Raw genomic sequence first — 13,480 nt, 5'->3', positions numbered from 1 at the left:
TTCATATTCACAGTAATGGGAGCGCGGTGCACCCTCCCCAGCCTGCCGAGGCCAGCGGGACTGCGAGGATGGGAATTGGGGACAGGAAGGTTCCCGGTGCTTGGACGGCGCAGGCGGCCAGCGGGCTGTGACTCAGCACAAAGAGCCAGCCAGGTCCTCAGCAGTGCTGAGCTCGGGATAAACAAACTCACCCTTTCGCCCTGACCTCTTTAGCAAATGAAGAGACCCAAAAAATCGAGGTCAAGGCACTTAAGCCATCTTTCACTGGTCCCTCTTGACCCCACCCGATCTGAAAAAACATTTTTCCTGTCTCTTTTCAGCTGGGCGGAAGCCACACAAAGCCCAACACCTAAACCAGAAGATACAAGACCCAATACCCCTAAGGACAGATATATTTTTAATTAATCATTATTCCATTTCTAAATTACCAGCTGCAAGAGGCTTTCAGATCATTTAAAGCCCGTGTCTCTAAGAGGCAGAGCTGACTCATCAGGGAGGCACAGGATGTGTTCACTTACAGGACCTTGTGGGAATTCTGGGGCTCCTGGGCTCACACCACTTAAAGCCAAGATTCCCTTGGACCAGGTGTCATGGAAGGGCAGTTCCCAGCACTAGCTGCCCCCTCCACTGACAATTCTCAGAGATGCTAGGAGCCAAGAGGGACTTTATTCCTGGAGGAGAGCAGCCACCAGAGCTCTGCCAGCTCTGCAAAGGGACGGGAAGCATCTCTGTGGGTGAAACAGGCTCCATTCCAAACACCCTGGGACTGCAGACTGAGCCCTGAACTGCTCCTGTTCAACGGGCAGAGGCTGCTCTGGCACCTGCACATCACCTGTCCTTGAGTACTCCATCCTTCCCCCAGGATGGCTCTCCCCGGGCAGCAGAGGGGGCTGCGGGCACCCGCGCAGGGTTTATCCTCGAGTGTGTCAGGGCAAGAGTTCAGCCGGCTCTGAGGCAGGGATTGCATCATGCAGCACCACAGCAGCTCCCGCACTGATGTTGTCACACGAACGAGTCACCAGGAACTCTGGCCCGCGGGACTTTTCCTGAAGGACGCAGCACCGGAGCTGACATCTCACCCCGGCCCTGCAGCCCCAGCTCTGCTGCCTGCGGGGCCAGGCAGAGCCCGCGGTGCCGGGGGTCCGTGCGGGTTTCGGAGGGGCTTCGGGAGCCATCTGCTGTCATCAGCCCAGATTACAGCGAGGGGCTGACGGGCGCCAGGCGGGCTCCGCTGCCTGCCACCCGCCCACGGAGGAGCTTGAACAACCTTCACAGCATCACTGAGGTTGGAAAAGACCTGCAGGATCATCGAGTCCAGCCTGTGACCGATCCCCACCTTGTCAACCAGGCCGGAGCGCTGAGTGCCATGTTGAGTCATTCCCTGGACATCTCCAGGGATGGAGACTCCACCACCTCCCTGGGCAGCCCCTTCCAATGTTTAATCTCCCTTTCTCCTCCTGAGAAAAAACCCAAATTTAACTACAAGTAGAAATAAGAGCTCCTCAGGGAGATCACCACCTCACCCAGAAGGATTTGGTGTTCTCCATAGGAAACACAGCACTTCCAACACATTGGAAGGGCTCCCCTTGAGGGTCTGCAGTGAGCAGAGATGGGGTTCCAGCCTCCCAGACCCATCAGGTCCTGGCATTAATCCCAGCTCTCACAGGCCCCGGTGGAAGCGGCCGGGCACTCGCCCCCTGCTCGGAGGGCCCGGCGGAGCTGCAGGGAGTGTGGCACAGGACGGGGAGATGCTGGGTGATGCTCACAGTGCTTTGGGAACTGAGAGGCTTTGTTCTTCTGCAGGCAGCAGAGTGGCACTGGGCCTGGCACGGCACCGTGCCCATGTCCCAGCCTGCTGCTGGCCCTGGCATGACGAGTGTGCGAGCCACACCAGAATGTGCAACCCTAGTGGGCTCAGGATGGTGAGGGTGAGACCCCCCTGGCCTCAGCACGGTGGGTGTGCAAGGCACAGCCTTCTGCCAGCATGGAGGGTGAGTGTGCAAGGTGAACCCCTTTGCCAGCACGGTGACTGGGCAAGGTGGGCCCCTCCGTCAGCACCGTCAGTGTGCAGGGCACGTACAAGGTGTGTGCCAGGTGTGTAGAGGGTGTTTGTGTTCTGGGGGTCTGTTTACAATATGGCTGTGTTCCAGGTGTGTCAGTGTTCCAGGTGTGTCTGTGTTCCAGGTGTGCCTGAAACCCAGGTGTGTCTGTATCCCAGATGTTTCTGTATACCAGGTGTTTCTGTATCCCAGGTGTGTCTGTATTACAGGTGTGTCTGAAACCCAGGTGTGTCTGTATTACAGGTGTGTCTCTATTCCAGCTGTTTCTGTGTCTGTATCCCAGCTGTTTCTGTATTCCAGCTGTTTCTGTGTCTGTATTCCAGCTGTTTCTGTGTCTGTATTCCAGCTGTTTCTGTGTTTGTATTCCAGGTGTGTCTGTATTCCAGCTGTTTCTGTGTTTGTATTCCAGGTGTGTCTGTATTCCAGCTGTTTATGTATTCCAGCTGTTTCTGTTTCTGTGTTTGTATTCCAGGTGTTTTTGTATTCCAGGTGTGTCTGTATTCCAGCTGTGTCTGTATTCCAGCTGTTTCTGTATTCCAGCTGTTTCTGTGTCTGTATTACAGCTGTTTCTTTATTCCACCTGTGTCTGTATTCCAGCTGTGTCTGTATTCCAGGTGTTTCTGTATTCCAGCTGTTTCTGGGTGCCGCGTCCCCCCCGGGCCGGCAGGGGGCGCGGGGGTGCGCGGGGCGCAGCGCGCATGCGCGGGGCGGGGCGGGCGGAAGCGCGGCGGAGGGCGAGGGGCGCCCATGGGGCTCCTTAAAGGCGCCGCCGGCGCGGAGCCGCCTCCCGGTCCCGGAGGGACGCGCCAAGCCTGGCTGGAATGAGCAGGTGGGGCGGAACCCCCGGCACTTCCCCCGACACCCCGTCCCCCACGTCATCCCCCTCGTGGGCCGGCACGCGTGACCGCTGCCTCAGTTTCCCCCGGAGTCGGGGGTCGTGCGGCCTCAGGGACCCCCGGGCTCCCCTCCCGGGGGGGGGGCGCTCCCCGGGACTGCCGGGGCTGCAGATCCTGCGAGAGGGAGGCGTAGGGCCGGGGGAGGGGGCTGCATACCCCGGTGGAGGGGGCACAGCCCTGGGCTGGGGGCTCCGAGCTCTGATGAGGGGCACAGACCCCTCAGGGGGCTGCAGAAGGCCGCGCAGGGGCTCGGCTCCAGGATGGGGAGCTGCCCCGCCGGGGTTCTCTGGGGCAGAGGGCCAGGCTGTCCCTGCTCCGGGGAGAGCGCTCTGTGCCCCGGCAGGAGGGGATCCCCCCGGGCTGCAAGGTGGGCACCCAGCTTCCCATCCCCGGGGCCGAGGGGATCCGCCGGCAGGATTTCCCTCTGGCTCGGGGCTGGAGTCAGCCGGGCCCCTCCAGCCCGGCAAGAGCCCTTCGAGCTTCCCCGCAGGCCCCCGACCCTGGGAATTGTTTGCATTGATCATCTTAACCGCTGGTTTTTTTCCCCGTGTTGTCCCGATCGTCACCGTGCCATAGCCAGCCCCACTGACACGCCAGGCAGAGCAGGGGTTTTGGGTCTAGGGGCATATTTTAGGGCTCTGGGTCTAGGGGCATATTTTAGGGCTCTGGGTCTAGGGGCATATTTTAGGGCTCTGGGTTTAGGGGCATATTTTAGGGCTCTGGGTTTAGGGGCATATTTTAGGGTTCTGGGTTTAGGAGCATATTTTACCCTGCACAGAAAAGGGAGCAGCTCCCAGCTGAGAGGGGAGTTTGGACACAAACAGGAGGGCCTGGAGGTGCCCTGCTGCCCCAGCACCAGCAGCGGGGCTGTGTTGGGGCACGTCATAAGGAGTGAGTTTATCAGGTGGGGCAGTGCTGGGAGCAAGAGATTTCCCCTGGCTTGCGTCAGGCGGAGCAGGAGGGCTGGGTCACGGCGAGGATCCGTAGCCAGTGCCCTGCCCGTGGCAGGGTTTTGCAATGGCTATGGGGTCAGTGGGGCACGTGCCCAAAGAGCACCCACATCCTGGGCTCAGGACAGGCCCCGCTCCCCGTGGGGCTGGCACATGTGCAGGGCTGGGATAGATCCAGCTCTCCCAGCGGGGCTGGTGCCTGTGCCAGGACAGACCCAGCTCCCTGGGGGGCTGGCACGTGTGGCTTCAGGATAGACCTGTCCCAGCTTGCAGCCTTGGTCACCCAACAATTACAGGGCCCGTAAAGGAGAGATTTATGACTTCTCTGACCTTGCAAATTGATGAGTCAGGTGGTGAAGGTTTTTTGCTGCATTCCCAGGCTTTAAAGAACCCTGGGTTTCCAAAGCCTGGAAGCTCTCCTGCCATGGCCCTGTCCCAGCATGATAATGATCCCCTCGCTGCAGCGAGAGGGAGCAGCTGGTGCTGAATGTGCTGAGGGTCATTTCTCCACATCCTTCTCCCTGGGAAGGGTGTGATATCCCCTGCTTCCCGAGGGCAGCACACCAGCCCTGGAGGCTGCAGCCTTGCCAAACCCCAGCGGGATCAGACAGGAGGTTTGAGATGCCTAAACCCTTCTTGGGATTCTTGTTGCAAACTCACGAGGGGGATCTCCCCCTCCCTGGTGTCCTGCCATGGCTGCACTGGGCTCTGCTGCCGTCCTAGCCAGAGCTGGGGGGGGCTCACAGCATGGCTGGTCTTTGGACTTTGTTCCTTCCTTTCCTTAATTTTCCGAGAGCAGGGAGGGGACAGTCCTCCTTCCCCAAGGACATGGAAGGCTGGACTGTCTCCACCTCTCCAGCCAGGCTGGGCCTGCTGCCAGTGTGGGCCCAGGGGGTGTTATCAGGGCTGGGCCGGCCCTGGGAGACAGTCCCTGTCCCCCCCCAGGACACCCTGATTATGGGGGGCCCTCGTCTGCTGTGTGCAGCAGCGATAGCACAGCGGGCGTGGGACACCTGTGGGACACTCTGCTGGACTGGGGATGCTGGGGGGGCTCCCAGGGGACCTCATCCCTGGACTGGGAGCCCCCAGGCTCGAGCATCCCCTGCTGTGCTTTGCAGGGGGACAGTGTCATGGCTGAGAAGATGCCACCGAGCCCCGGCGGGGGCATCACGCCACTGCAGCAGATGCTGGCCTCGGGGACAGGGGCCATCCTCACCTCCCTCTTTGGTGAGCCTGGCAGGGTGGTCACCGGGGCGGGGGGCTGGCACGGGGGCTGTCATGGCTAAGGGATGGTGTCTTTGCAGTGACGCCGCTGGACGTGGTGAAGATCCGGCTGCAGGCCCAGAGGACCCCCTTCTCCAAAGGTAACTCTGCTCAGGGCAGGGCGGGGGGCTGCAGCCAGTCCCCCTGGCAGCAGGGGTGTCTCAGCTAGCACAGCTGGTGGCAGGGTGTCTCTGCTCTGGAGCGTGGGGCCACGGTGAGGTGGCAGGTTACCATGGGCCCCTCGTCCTCACGGGCCCGGGGGCCCTGCTGGGGGAGCTGGGCTGGTGCTTGGCTCTGTCCTTCCCCCGCCACAGCCCGGTGCTGAGGGGGTCAGCGCTGTGCCCGGCAGCCCCCAGCCCTCCAGAGGCTCAGCCTGCTGCAGCTGCTGGCCTTTGTTCCAGTCTCCATGCAGCTCCCTTGGGCTCTGCCCCTTCCTGTGGGGTCACTGGGCTGGGGCTGGCCCCAAGGGACCGGTTTGGTGACAATAGGAACTGCGTGGCAAGTGGCTGTGGGGGCATGCAGTCATCCACAGAGCTGTCCCGCTGCCCAGCCCCGGGTGGTGGCATGTCCCCTGTGTGGTTGCTCAGTGTGTCCCCATTGTGTGTTTCAGTGTTGGCAGCGCAGTCAGGGCCCTGGGGCGCTCAGCCGGCCACATGTGAGTACGCCAGGGGCTCCTGCTGCCAGTGGCTTTGCTTTCCCAAGCCTTCATCCTGGTTTGCTTCTCTACTGGTGGTGGCTTGGGCTCCTCTGGCTGTGAGGACATCCCTGCACTATGGGGGCTGACATTGTCCCCAGCCCAGGCTGCCCTGCAGCCCTGCTTTGGGGCTGGCTGTGCCACGTCTGTGGGGATCTGTTGTGCAGCTGGCCTGGCTGTGTGTGGTCTTGTCACTCTGTGCTGTTGCCACATCAAAGTCCCCTTGGATTTCTGCTGCCCAGTGTCCCTTGTGCCTGGCTTGAGAGCACAGTGGAGGGGCCAATGCTGATGTCCCCACTGTGCCAGGGCAGCAGAGCCAAGACCAGGTGAGGCATAAACCCTCTCCCACTGTTGGCAGTGGGTCCTGCTGTATCCCCACCCCTGCCATGGAGCTGGCTGTCCCCCTCCCCTGGTTCTGGCCATGATCAGACCCTTGCTGCAGGATTGTTCCCCTCCAAGTCTCAAACTGCTCCACAGTGGGCTCAAGCACTGAGGGTTTGGCTCCTTCCTGGAAGATGTGACAGCTTTGGGATCAGATGTGCAGGGCATGGGGCAGAGGGGAAGGGTCTCCTGTGTGATGGCAGTGCTGTTGTTTCCTGCCTCAGGGAAGTGTTTCCTCTACTGCAACGGGCTCATGGACCATCTGTACGTCTGCCAGAATGGCAACACCTGCACTGCCTGGTACAAGGCCCCCGGCCACTTCACCGGCACGCTGGTAGGAGCTCCAGGCATGGCCAGGGGCCTCCCCACCCCAGAGGGGTGTCAGGGTGTTTTCTGGGCGTTTGTTCATCCTTCTCCCACCTGTAACTGCTGTCCCTGGTGCTCCGCTCTCTCCCCAGGATGCCTTTGTGAAGATCACACGCAATGAGGGCATCAGATCTCTGTGGAGCGGCTTGCCCCCCACCCTGTGAGTTTGGGAATTCTGGCTGTTAGCACCTGCCCAGGCACACAGACTTAGGTCCCAAGCCCCCTGCCAGCCCCCAGGGAGGACATGTGCCCCTTACTGCCCTTCTCCTCCTTGCAGGGTCATGGCTGTGCCAGCCACTGTCATTTACTTCACCACCTATGACCAGCTCCGGGACTACCTGCGCACCCGGATGGGGAGCTGGAACCACTACGTCCCCTTGCTGGCTGGGGCCCTCGCCAGGCGTGAGTCCCCCTCCTCTCTGGGGTCCCCCCGTGCCCACCCTCTGTCCTGGCAGCAGAGCGTGGCAGGTCTCAGTGCCCACATTCAGTGCCTGGCTCTCCTGGCACGGTGCTGGTGGCTCTGGGACAGAGCGGACAGAGCTCATTCCCCGTGTCCCTTGTGTTGCAGTGGGTGCTGTGACAGTCATCAGCCCCCTGGAGCTGATCCGCACCAAGATGCAGTCCCAGCAGCTCAGCTACCGCGAGCTGCGTGTCTGCATCCAGTCAGCAGTGGCCCAGGACGGCTGGCTGTCCCTCTGGAGGGGCTGGGGACCCACCGTGCTGCGGGACGTCCCCTTCTCGGGTAAGCCGGGGGGCACTGGGGCGTGGGGGGCCCAGGGCAGCCCTGTGCTGCTGGGGGTGCCCACTGGTAGCCCTGGTGTCTCCTCTCTCCCAGCTCTGTACTGGTTTAACTACGAGCTGGTGAGGACGTGGCTCTCTAGGCAGGCCTGGCTGGACGGGGCCACGTTCATGGTCAGCTTCGCGTCCGGGGCCATCTCTGGCACGGTGAGTTTGGGATGCTGGGAGGAGTGGGGCTGGGATGCTGCTGGGAGGTGACAACAGAGCTGGCACTGGGCAGGAACCCCACGTCCTGGCTCACCATCCAGTGCCAACCCCACAGGTGGCCGCGGTGCTGACGCTGCCCTTCGACGTGGTCAAAACCCAGCGGCAGATTGAGCTGGGAGACAGTGAGGTGCACCCAGGTGAGGGGCCAGGCTCCAGGCAGGTGCCTGGGGGGGAACCAGCACTCCCCATGGGTGTCCCCCAACCCTCACCTGCTGCCCTCTCCCCACAGTCACAGCCTCCAAGCCTTCCTCCACCTGGCTGCTCATGCAGCGGATCCGTGCTGAGTCTGGCACCCGGGGCCTGTTTGCAGGTGAGGATGTGCCCCGGCCCCGTGCTGGGGTTCTGGGTGCCCTGGTGTCACCCCAGGGCTCACGGCGCTGTCCTTGCAGGGTTCCTGCCCCGTGTCATCAAGGTGGCACCTGCCTGCGCCATCATGATCAGCACCTATGAGTTTGGAAAGAGCTTCTTCCAGAAGCTGAACCAGGAGCAGCAGCTGCGGGGATTGTGAGCAGGCCTGGGGCAGGGCTGGATGTGGCCGTGCCCAGGGGACAGTGCCAGCCCTGCTCCAGCCAGGTGTCCCAGGAGCGGCGATCCGCACTCGGCCGTGCAGAGCCCAAGTGCCTTCGTTCCTGCTCTGCCTCCCGCTGCCCACACACAGAGCCAAGGCCAGCCTGCCCCACTCCCTGTTCCAGCTGCTCTGGGGGACATCTGTGCCTGCTGCTGTGACACTGGGGGGGATCTGGAGCCCCCCACACCCATCCCTTGGGGCTGGACAGATGCTGCTGCTGGATTCATGGACACTCTCACAAGGATGGAGTATCCCAAGAGACTTGGCCTGGCAGGAGATGGAGCTGGGGCTGGCAAGGACCAAACCCCAGACCTCGGGGGCTTTTCTGCCTGCCTGGGCCCCCCAGCCCTGCTGTGCCTGGGGATCTGCCCCTCCTGACCATCACTCACACACAGCCTCGCCTTGCTGGCTCTGCATGGCATGGGGACACGTCAGGACCCTCTCCCTGCCTCTGGACCTCTCCTCCCACTTGGTATGTCCCCTGTTAGACCCTGTGTGGGGACAGACCTCACTGCTGCTCTGGGGGGGCCATTGTGGCCCCCCTGCCCCATCCTTTCACTGCAAGGGCCTGCCCCAGCTCTGTGGGCACTGCCCCCATTATCCCGGGACTCATGGAGGGAACTTCTCCTAATTTCTTAAATAAAACAATTGTCTCTTAGTGGAAGGATTTCTCTCTGTGTTCTGGGGGGCTGTAGAGATACCTGGGGGGTGACAGCCACGGCCCTGTTGTGTGGGCAGGGTACTGTCACCCACAGGGTCCCTGCTGGGTGTTTACTGGGGGCTAGGGGACCCCAGGACCCCCAGCCTTGGTGCTCTGCTGTGGCCCAAAGGTGCTCTCCCTGCCCAGAGGGGCTGCAGGAGGCTCACTGGGTGCCCCAGCATCCTTGCCTGAGCCAGGACCTTGTGGCAGGGGGACACAAGGGGTCTGTTCCCAGCTGGGGAGGTGGGTGACAGGCCAGCTCTGCTTGCTGCATTTATTGATTCCTTTTTGCTCCAACAAGGCAGATGGGGCTGAAATAAAAACCAAAACCACCCAAAACAACCCAAAACCCAGGGGAGGATGGGGAGGAAGAGGGAAGAAGAGTCCTCCCCCTGTCGTGGGGATGCTGCTGCAAGGGGGAACAGGCAGCCCCCCACAGTGCAGGGGAGCTGGGGGAGGCCAGGCAGGCGCAGCCCGGGTGGGCACCGAGGGCTGAGCAGGACGGACAGCGGGGCCACGCTGGACCCTCACCCCTGCAAGGGGCCTGGCCCCGACCCCCCCTTGCTCCCCAGCAGCCGTCACTGCCAGTGTCCCCCCCACCGTGGCACAGTTCGTTCCCCCCAGTCCTGCACCCCCATCCCTACAGGTCCGTGTCTCCAGCCGGGGTCCGGGCTGGGGGGCAGAGGCGCAGCCGGGTGGGGTCTCAAGGTGGGGAGGGGGATGCCCGTCCCCAGGCTCCCCGGTGGGATCGGCGAGTCCCTCGTCGGGCCCGGGGTGCGAGGGGGGCCGAGCCCGGTCAGTCCTGTGCCGTCACGCGGGGCCGGGGGGCGGCGCGGGGGCCGGGGGTCTCAGCTGGGGCTGCGGGTCGGGCTGGCTTCCGTGCTGTCGCTCACCAGGCACTCGTTGGACTTGAGGCTGGCCAAGGACTTGCAGCTGGGCAGGGAGGCCAGGGAGCCGCAGAGCCCCAGCATGGAGGGCGTGGGGTCCTTCCCTGCGGGCAGAGGTGGGCGTCACAGGGGGCTCGGCCTCGTGTCCCTGCCCTGCCACCCCGGGGGGACAGGGAGCACCTCTCCGGGGGCCACCTGGGTGTCCCTGCACTGCTGGGGCAGCATCCCAACCATCAGGAGGGGGCTGTTGGTGGGTCCTGACACCCGGGTGCATGTGGGGAGTAGTGCTGAGCCCCGGGGGCACCCTATGGTGGGTGGGGGGGGGTCTTACCCAAGGGCCCCCAGGGCTCCCCTTCGCGCTTGCCCTCGCCCAGGCGCTGGGAGTCGGAGCTGAGGCTGTTCTCGGCCGAGAGCTGGTCGGTGCTCACGAAGCTGTGCCTGCAGGGGGACAGCTCTGAGCCCTCTGGGGCTGGCACAGCTCTTCTGCCCCTCCCACACCCTCTGTGTCCCCCCCGGGGTAGGGCAGGGTGCTTTGGCTGGTCTCTGCCCCCACTGTGAGCTTACCTTCTGTAGAGTTTGCTGTCCGAGCCGCTCTCGTTGCCATTGAGGGTCCCCAGGGAGGGCCACTGGTTGACCAGGGGTGTCACCATCTCCTTGGAGAGCTGGGCCAGCTGTGGGTTCTCGCAGGGGATCAGCCCCGTCCTGCAGCAAAAGCGGGTGCTCAGCACCTGGCACAGCCACCAGTGCCAGGGACCTGCCAGGTGACACAGCCCATGGGACATGTGGGACACTGGGGACACCCAGGGCCTGTGGGGCAGCCTGGCTCCAAGGACCCCCAGCCCCCTGAGCCCCCACTCACAGCTGCTCCTGCAGCTCCAGGATGACGCCCTCCAGCTCCCTCTTCTCCAGCTGGTTCTGCACCATCACCTCCTCCAGCCGGAGCTTCAGCCGCTTGTTCTCCGCCTCCAGGTCCTTCAGCTGTGACTCCCTCAGCCTCACCAGCTCCTCCAGGTACCCCTGTAGGGGTCCCCATCAGTGGTGCCCTGCTGCCACCACCCCCAGTGTCCCCAGGGCCATCCAGAGTGACAGGGAGTGGGCTGGGTCACTGCAGCAGCAGGATGAAAGGCCGAGGGTACCACTGAGTCCGAGACACTCCAGGCTGGAGCATCCTGGGGAAATTGATAGCCTGGCTCCTGGTACCTTTTGGGCATAAACAATGCGGAATTTCTGCTCCATCTTGCGCCACTTGTTGTACCAGCTGTCCTCGTCGGTGACCAGGGGCAGGTAGGGGTGCTCAGGTGAGCTGTCCTCGCTCGTGCTGCTCTCCACACTGCCCCGCTCCTCCTCCTCACTCAGGTAGTCATAGCTGGGGGGGGTGTGGGGGCTCAGCAGGGGCTGTCAGGGGTTCAGGGAGCCCCATCGTGGTGCTGGGGCAGAGACAGGGGGGTCCCCAGCCCAGGAGGGCACCCCAGCTCCTACCTCTGCGTGAACTTCAGGTAGGGCGTGTAGTCAATGACCACGGGCGTTTTACCGTCCATCACCTCTCCCTTCAGGCAGAAACTGAGCAGAAGCAGCGGGAGAAGAAGGTCAGGGAACCCCAAGGATGCCAGTCGGGGCCTGTGTCCCACTGTGCCACCTGTCCCTACCTGAAGTCGATGGCGCTGAGCCCGATGAGCATCCCCGTGAGCACCGTGGACTCCTCCCGCAGCATGATGGCCCCGTCATCGTAAAACCGCCTGTGAGGAGCACACAGCTGGCTGTGCCCCCCAGCACCCCAAAACCCACCCTGGCACCCCAAAACCCACCCCAGCACACCCACACACCCTGCTGCAGGTGTGGCCGTGGCCGGCAGGGCCGGGGCTGCTCACCTGGTGGTGCGAGTGTCCCGCAGGGCCGTGGAGATGTACTCGGACATTCGCTTCTCCATCAGCGCCACACGGATCCAGGCCCGGCCCTGCGAGGCAGCACCCGGGCAGTCCTGAGGGTGGGGGCTGCCTCGGGGGTCCCCACATTCCCACCCACCCCCAGCACTCTGGGCAGCAGCTGGAGGTCCCCAACAGGAGTGACTTTCAGCCTGGTTTTTGGTACCGTGGGGACCCACAGCTGCTGTTGTGTCCCAGGGTCCCTGTGGTGTGGGATGGAGCTGCAGGAGGGCAGGGGAAGGGGGCAAGGTGAGGGCACAGAGGGGTGGGGATGGGGATGGGGATGTAAACGGGATGGGGATGTAAATGGGATGGGGATGTAAATGGGATGGGGTGGGATGGGAATGTAGATAGGTCCATCTATCAGAGTCAGGGTGGAGTGAATGGAAACAGGGGCAGGCATAGAAAAGGGGATGGGGACAGGAACAAAGACAGGGCTAGGACTGGTGCCTTCCTGACCTTGGCCCTGGAGGTGCTGATGTTCTCCATGTTCTCGATGCTGCTGACGCAGTTGTTGGGGACCTTGCTGCAGGCCAGGCGGATGTAATCCCAAAACCCGCGCTGTCCATCAGAGCTGAACCAGCTGACAGGGCCTGTGGGCACCCAGGGGCTGCTCAGGGGCTGCTGTGCCAGCAGAGCCCCTCCAGCAGAGCTGGACACCCTTCCTGGCGCAGGCATGTGCGTCCCCATCCACCACGGGACGCAGGGATGGGACAGGGACAGTCCTGGAGGCCACCACTACCTTTGAAGCGGTGGCTGAGGATCTGCTCGAGGATGGCAGCGAAGTTGACGAACTCCTCGGAGGAGTCGTCGATGGGATCCGCCGTGTACTTCTCCAGAAGGGTCTTCACCGAGAACCTGGCGAGGGAGGGGACGGGCATCACAGCTGGGAGGGGACACGCACCCAGCACCCACCCCCCTGGCACAGGCAGGGTTTTTAGCAAAGCTCTTTTCCAGCTGTTGGCTCCCGCTCCCGGCAGCGGGAAGAGGGCGTCGGGCTGGGCTGTGGCTCGGTGACCCCCCTGTCCCCGCGTCCCCAGGGACCCCGAGGGGCGGCCGCTGCTCCCCGCCGTGCAAGTGGCCAGGAAGGGCGAACAAAGGCCCCCTTCCTCCCGGCCGTGCGCGGGCGGTGATGGCTTCCCCTTCCGCCTGGCCGCTCGTGCTCGGGGCGCAGCGACGCCGAGGACGCGGCACGGACCCGCCGAGCCAGGCCAGGGAGGCACGGGGCAGGTGTTTGCCTGGGGGGCATCGCCCCCTCTGTGGGGTCTGTGGGTCACAGCTGCCTGGGCCATCCCCCTGGCAGCAGGTGGAGGGTGTCCCATGGTGGCACTGAGGTCTGGAGGTGCCTCACGGCACAGCGGTGAGGGCTGGAGGCATCCTGGTGGAGATCCAGAGGGTCTCCATGTGGTGACAGTGGGGTTTTTAGATGCCCCATGCCATGGCAAGGAGATCCATTGGGTCCCCATGTCATGGCAGTGGGGTCTGGAGGTGCCACGTGACACGCTGAGGAGCCCTGGGGTCCCCAGACCCCCACATGAGATCCTGGTGGTCCCTGCCAGGTTGCCCAGGCCCGGGTACCTCCCACATCCCCCCAGCCCTGGGCCAGGCTCCAGTACTCCCAGCACCAGCAGCTCCTTACCGGGCCCCCGGGGCTGTCACCCCACCCCCGCACCCCGGCAGGAGCCGCCAGCCCCCCCTACCCCGTCCCTGCACCCCATTCCTGCCCCCCCCATCCCGGTCCAGCCGGGAGTCTCCATGACAACGCTCATCCTCCATCCTTCATCCCCC

General features: G+C 63.3%; 2 protein-coding genes across 3 annotated transcripts; one reads left to right on the top strand and one right to left on the bottom strand.

Moving 5' to 3' along the window:
• Positions 1-2,781: 2,781 nt before the first annotated feature.
• On the top strand, positions 2,782-8,830 carry SLC25A39 (solute carrier family 25 member 39). Of its 2 annotated transcripts, XM_084222141.1 has the most exons (12): positions 2,782-2,889; positions 5,025-5,133; positions 5,211-5,270; positions 5,780-5,824; positions 6,469-6,578; positions 6,703-6,770; positions 6,888-7,012; positions 7,179-7,352; positions 7,446-7,555; positions 7,671-7,752; positions 7,845-7,925; positions 8,005-8,830. In XM_084222141.1, exons 2-12 carry the CDS (start codon positions 5,037-5,039, stop codon positions 8,121-8,123), a joined length of 1,071 nt encoding a protein of 356 aa, XP_084078267.1. In that variant the 5' UTR covers positions 2,782-2,889; positions 5,025-5,036; the 3' UTR covers positions 8,124-8,830. The 2 variants fall into 2 exon arrangements, with proteins under 2 accessions (XP_084078267.1, XP_084078268.1); XM_084222142.1 differs by lacking the exon at positions 5,780-5,824.
• Positions 8,831-9,647: 817 nt separating this feature from the next.
• RUNDC3A (RUN domain containing 3A) lies at positions 9,648-12,984 on the bottom strand (the record flags this gene model as incomplete). The annotated part of the gene is made up of 11 exons (XM_084222001.1): positions 9,648-9,874; positions 10,102-10,208; positions 10,335-10,472; positions 10,630-10,787; positions 10,971-11,136; positions 11,250-11,330; positions 11,417-11,506; positions 11,639-11,724; positions 12,152-12,285; positions 12,435-12,550; positions 12,608-12,984. 11 exons carry the CDS (start codon positions 12,982-12,984, stop codon positions 9,732-9,734), a joined length of 1,596 nt encoding a protein of 531 aa, XP_084078127.1. The 3' UTR covers positions 9,648-9,731.
• Positions 12,985-13,480: the final 496 nt, after the last annotated feature.

Source organism: Fringilla coelebs, assembly GCF_963513975.1.
Source record: "Fringilla coelebs genome assembly, chromosome: 27".
Classification (NCBI taxonomy): Eukaryota; Metazoa; Chordata; class Aves; order Passeriformes; family Fringillidae; genus Fringilla; species Fringilla coelebs.
This window is presented reverse-complemented; position numbering and strand designations above follow the sequence as displayed.

What these genes read in the sequence shown, in the direction of transcription:
- SLC25A39 (XM_084222141.1), top strand. Translation starts at nt 5,037, where the DNA reads ATGGCTGAGAAGATGCCACCGAGCCCCGGCGGGGGCATCACGCCACTG. An exon ending in AGACAGTGAGGTGCACCCAG is followed by an intron (nt 7,753 to 7,844) that starts GTGAGGGGCCAG and finishes CTCTCCCCACAG; the next exon opens with TCACAGCCTCCAAGCCTTCC. An exon ending in CACCCGGGGCCTGTTTGCAG is followed by an intron (nt 7,926 to 8,004) that starts GTGAGGATGTGC and finishes CTGTCCTTGCAG; the next exon opens with GGTTCCTGCCCCGTGTCATC.